At 46.2% G+C, this 5,937-nt stretch overlaps 1 protein-coding gene across 1 annotated transcript in view; it reads right to left on the minus strand.

Annotated features, from left to right (window-relative positions):
• Positions 1–292, minus strand: part of ISCA1 (iron-sulfur cluster assembly 1) — a 13,283-nt gene extending 12,991 nt beyond the window's left edge. The window contains exon 1 of the mRNA XM_077749489.1: positions 120–292. Within this exon, the coding sequence (XP_077605615.1) occupies positions 120–200 (81 nt within the window). The 5' untranslated portion in view covers positions 201–292. The remainder of the gene's footprint in view (positions 1–119) is intronic.
• Between the last annotated feature and the right edge of the window lie 5,645 nt (positions 293–5,937).

A 5,937-nucleotide genomic window follows, 5' to 3' on the forward strand; every position in this document is an offset into this window, starting at 1 on the left:
CGGGCAGGGCGGCGACAAGGCGGCCGCAGAGCGGGCCCGGCGCCCTGCCGCCCTGCCCTCCTGGCGAGGGCGGAGGTGAACCAATGTCACCCGCCCTCCCACCCTCCCCGGCCACTCACCAGGGTGAGGGCGGCCCGGGTGGGCTGCAGCTTCCTCTTGCTCACAGCCCGGACAGTGGCCCGGACTAAAGAAGCCGACATTCTCGCCGTCCCGGCGCCCCGTTGCCTCGGGCCGGAGCTCGGCCACCTCAGCCTCTCTCCATGGACACAGCGGCCGCATTGACGCCACAAGCTCNCGCCGCCATTGGGCGGGTCGCGTGAGTGACGGGCAGAGGGCGGGGCGCGGAGCTCCGGCCGTGGGCACGTGACACGGTGGACGCACGGGCCCTAGAGCAAGGTTGTCTTTGCGAGGACGGCCTCCGCGCAACATGCAGAGTAGGGTTGCAGTGCACTGGTGGACTCTGGAGGCGTGTCGCTCCACGACCTGCCCTGGGCTAGATGCAGCGTCACTCCTTAAGAACGCAGAGCCACGAGATCTGGTGCTATCCAAAGCAGAAGGGTTCCGTGGCCCAGGTGCACACGTTTCTCTTCCTTTTTGGTCCAGCTAGGCAGTTCTTAAGAGCATAGATTTACCGCAGGATCGCTAAGTAAACAACCCAAACACTCACCGACCGACCCCCTCACCGCGGGCTGTACTGCATCGGATGTTGGAAGATGGTGCTAATGCAAGTTTCGCTTTTAGGTGCTGTCTTTGGAACCCCGACCAACTCGAAGACGTGACTGGACAGTTCTGTCAACATTCATAGCGAGAGCCGTTCCGTAAGCTTGGTTGAACACCTGTTCGTCAGACCTTGCAGTGGCTGCTCAGGGCCTTCTGCCTTTTGATTCAGCAAGTACAGCTAATCACCAGGCATTATACCAGGCGTGCACTCACAGGAAGCCTGGTCAATGAAGAGTCCCCGCAAGAATGAACGATCCTGGAGGACCAACGTGCAGCAGGGTTAGCAGTTGGGGGGAGGAGGAGAACATTAGGGATGGGTGGCTTTTCTCGTGGAAGTGCTAGAGGAAAAGGGGGAAAGTAGGTTTCGTGGAGTGGTGCTGGCGAGGAAAGATTCTTGCCCAGTTTTGATGTGGAAAGAACTAATCAGTGTGTTTTAGAGCCCAATTTTATCTTTCATCCCCTAGAGCCTAAAGGATTGGATGGTTCAGAACTCCTTTAGGTAGTTGTCTCCCTGCTGCTGAAATACAACTGCATGATAGCAAGAGAATGGTTATCTTTGCTTCTAAGCCCGCTAACCACAAAAGAAATGGTGAGATTAGGAGACGGTAGTATGGTGGGTTCCTAACTTGACTTCCTCTCCCTAGCTGGGTGATTTGGGACGGTATTTTACTTCTTGTGCCTTTCCTCCTACTGATGCCATGAACACTAAATGAAAAGCCCTTAGAAGTGTATGACACCTAAGCACTAGCAACTCAATAAAGGTTGCTAGTTGTTCATGGATATTTAAAGATGTCATATACTGTGAAACCATGGAAACACAGCAGTGGATACACATGCCATTATACATTTGTCTAAACCCACAGAACGTGTGACACCAAGAATGAATCCTAATTAAACAATGGACTTTGGGTGATAATGTTGTGTCCACATAGGCTTATTAGTTCTAACAAATACCTGACCCTGGTGCGTGGATGTGGATTATGGAGGGTTTTGGCTTGTGTGGGGACAGAAGTATATGGGAATTCTGTACTTTTCAGTTTTGTTGTGAACCTAAAACTGCTCTGAAAAATAGTGTTAATAAAATGTAAAAACAAAATGCCATGTATCATTAATTATTGAAATATCATTGTGCAGTCATGGGGCACTTTACAGGTTTCAAAAGCACCCATGAGCACACTCATAGCAGCCTCACCATTTTTTTTAGATGGGTGCATTGGCATGGCTAGTTTAAAAATGATACATAAACTCTGGCTTTTTAGTAGAGTGTGCTAGAAAGTGTTTTTAAAATCTAATCCTAAATTTTGATTCAGGATCCCACGTATGCCTGATTTGTTCATCTATGTAATACATGCTACTCAGTTTTGTTTTGTTTAACTGGCTGCCTGTTTTGCAAGTGAGTGGTTAAGTCCCATAATTTACGTATTAATGGGTCAGGCATACCTAATGTTATTGGTGCCTGAGATAAACTGGCACTAGAAGAGTTTTCATGACTGTGTAAGACATGTGTGAGCACGCTTATCTCAGAGCAGCAGCTGCCCTGTGGTGTCAGGAGGCGGCTGTGGTTAACTACCGAAGGAGTTAGCAAGCTGGAACCACATTTAGATTCCCACCAGTAGGAAGCACTTAAAATCAACACTGCACTTTGGGCTCTAGTTTCGGGGTTCTAGACATTAGAAAAAGCGTTTTCCTAGTTAAAACCTCCCTTGAGCCTCACTACTCTGTGAAAGGGCAGATATGCTTTCCATTTCGTAGGTAAGGAAACGGAACTGCACAGAGAGAGGTCACGGGGATTGTCACAGTCAGCTGGAAAACTGGCAGAGGCAGTTTAATTTAGTTAGACTTACTTCCACCCAGTGAAGTGCATTAAATTCTTCACTGCTGCTGTGCAAACACACCTGCTTTCAAAGAAAAAAAGTACTGAACACCTCTTCACAGTTCTATTGAAGTTTGTTGAATTCTGTTTTCCTGTCAACAATTGTTTTTTTTTTTTGTTTTTTTTTTTTGTCTGTAGCACTATGAACCCTTTTGATGTACCTACCTACCCAGGATTTTTTCCATTCAGGAAAGGTTTTTTTTTTAATGTTTTTTTTTTATTTCTAGGAGAGAGAGAGAGAGAGACAGCGTGAGCAGGGGAGGGTCAGAGAGAGAGGGAGTCACAGACTGAAACAGGCTCCAGACTCTGAGCTGGCAGTCAGCACAGAGCCCGACGCGGGGCTCGAACCCACAAACCGCGAGGTCATGACCTAAGCGAAAGTCGGACGCTTAGCCGACTAAGCCACCCAGGCGCCCCCCCCTTTTTTTTTTTAAATAGAACCATTTGTGAAACACATTTGAAGATGAAAACTAAAGTCATGTCAGAACATTTTAGTAACATCTCAGAAAGTGTGCACGTTGTTGATACTGTACGTACTGAGCAAGGGATTAAAACATGTAGACTGGGGCTGTAAGAATAGATTTCATCTTCCTGTTCCTGAGAGAAAGAGGAAAGGAGAACTGGTAGTGGTGGCTTTGTGGAGCTGCGGAGAAACAGGCCAGCTGCGTCTGAACGATAACTGTGCCCCAGGGGCTGGCCTCAGCATGGAGCAGATGCACCTGTCCCCTGGCTGGGGCGCTGAGAGGGGCCGTGACAAGGCTCACATCAAGGGAGCAAAGAATCCATCCTCCAGGGCTGGTAAACCCTGGTCACTGTCCCATTGATCCAGTGTGAGGGACTGAAATCTACCACAGAAATTAGAATAAAATGTAGGAAGCTTTTTAACATTCTTTAAAGGATATAAGAAAACCTGGTTTCCATGAAAAGGAAGATAATAAAAATAAACTTGAATGAGAGGAAATGGAAGGTGGCTGAAGTAAGTTGAAGACAATTATAAATGAAATGACAAAATTCATGTGAGAAACAGCAAACAGCAGGACACCAAAAATCTGTAGATTATATTTGAAAAGTTTTCCTAGCATGGAGGAGAAAGAGGAATACTGAAAAAAGATAAAAACATTTTTTAGAAAAAAAATTAAGCACATACTTTCCCAAGATGGAAAAAACCCAACCACCAAAAAACCAAACTGGGCTAGGGAGATACATGGGATTTGCTTTGGTTTCAGACAAAAGTCACGGACACAAAACTTAAGGGATAAACAAACACTGAAGCATCCAGACAGAAAAATAAAACCTACAAGGGAATAAAACTTAGGCCGGTCTCTGATTTCTGCTATAAAGTCAGAAGACTGCATCAATAAGCTTTACAAAGAAAGTGTGACAAGGAGAGAAGTCATGTGCCCAGTCAAGCTCACTTTCAAGTTGAAGGCAAGAGAATCAGAAGAGGAGCAGATGAGGAAAGTCACAGGGAGCAGCTTCGGCCCAGTGTACATAATTGATGCTTTAAATTCAGGAGTTTGGGTTCATTAAAACTGAGCAAGGAACAATCGCTAACCCTTTCTACCACAACGTGCCCAATTCTATAGTTACTCTCGACAGGATTCTTCCTTAACTGGAATATGTCGTTCGTAGGTGAAAAGAAGGGCTCACAGATGTCTATTTTCTGAGCCCTCTCCTACCTGCGATCGCTTGCCCAGCAANGGTCAGAGAGAGAGGGAGTCACAGACTGAAACAGGCTCCAGACTCTGAGCTGGCAGTCAGCACAGAGCCCGACGCGGGGCTCGAACCCACAAACCGCGAGGTCATGACCTAAGCGAAAGTCGGACGCTTAGCCGACTAAGCCACCCAGGCGCCCCCCCCTTTTTTTTTTTAAATAGAACCATTTGTGAAACACATTTGAAGATGAAAACTAAAGTCATGTCAGAACATTTTAGTAACATCTCAGAAAGTGTGCACGTTGTTGATACTGTACGTACTGAGCAAGGGATTAAAACATGTAGACTGGGGCTGTAAGAATAGATTTCATCTTCCTGTTCCTGAGAGAAAGAGGAAAGGAGAACTGGTAGTGGTGGCTTTGTGGAGCTGCGGAGAAACAGGCCAGCTGCGTCTGAACGATAACTGTGCCCCAGGGGCTGGCCTCAGCATGGAGCAGATGCACCTGTCCCCTGGCTGGGGCGCTGAGAGGGGCCGTGACAAGGCTCACATCAAGGGAGCAAAGAATCCATCCTCCAGGGCTGGTAAACCCTGGTCACTGTCCCATTGATCCAGTGTGAGGGACTGAAATCTACCACAGAAATTAGAATAAAATGTAGGAAGCTTTTTAACATTCTTTAAAGGATATAAGAAAACCTGGTTTCCATGAAAAGGAAGATAATAAAAATAAACTTGAATGAGAGGAAATGGAAGGTGGCTGAAGTAAGTTGAAGACAATTATAAATGAAATGACAAAATTCATGTGAGAAACAGCAAACAGCAGGACACCAAAAATCTGTAGATTATATTTGAAAAGTTTTCCTAGCATGGAGGAGAAAGAGGAATACTGAAAAAAGATAAAAACATTTTTTAGAAAAAAAATTAAGCACATACTTTCCCAAGATGGAAAAAACCCAACCACCAAAAAACCAAACTGGGCTAGGGAGATACATGGGATTTGCTTTGGTTTCAGACAAAAGTCACGGACACAAAACTTAAGGGATAAACAAACACTGAAGCATCCAGACAGAAAAATAAAACCTACAAGGGAATAAAACTTAGGCCGGTCTCTGATTTCTGCTATAAAGTCAGAAGACTGCATCAATAAGCTTTACAAAGAAAGTGTGACAAGGAGAGAAGTCATGTGCCCAGTCAAGCTCACTTTCAAGTTGAAGGCAAGAGAATCAGAAGAGGAGCAGATGAGGAAAGTCACAGGGAGCAGCTTCGGCCCAGTGTACATAATTGATGCTTTAAATTCAGGAGTTTGGGTTCATTAAAACTGAGCAAGGAACAATCGCTAACCCTTTCTACCACAACGTGCCCAATTCTATAGTTACTCTCGACAGGATTCTTCCTTAACTGGAATATGTCGTTCGTAGGTGAAAAGAAGGGCTCACAGATGTCTATTTTCTGAGCCCTCTCCTACCTGCGATCGCTTGCCCAGCAAACAGCAGCCCTGTCTGTTTCCATGCCCCCGAGTCTGGGCCTCTCCTCCACACATTCCCAGAGCGTGGCGCACAGTGGGGCCAATGAACAGCAGCAGGCATGAGCACAAGGAGAGGGAGATGAAGAGGAGCAGATCTGTACTGCCCTCCCTCCATCTGGTTTCCTCATGAAATTAGAACTCTCGCTAGAAAGTAACGTGGATAAAA

The sequence above is a fragment of the Crocuta crocuta genome, unplaced genomic scaffold (assembly GCF_008692635.1).
Source record: "Crocuta crocuta isolate KB4526 unplaced genomic scaffold, BGI_CrCroc_1.0 scaffold99, whole genome shotgun sequence".
Classification (NCBI taxonomy): Eukaryota; Metazoa; Chordata; class Mammalia; order Carnivora; family Hyaenidae; genus Crocuta; species Crocuta crocuta.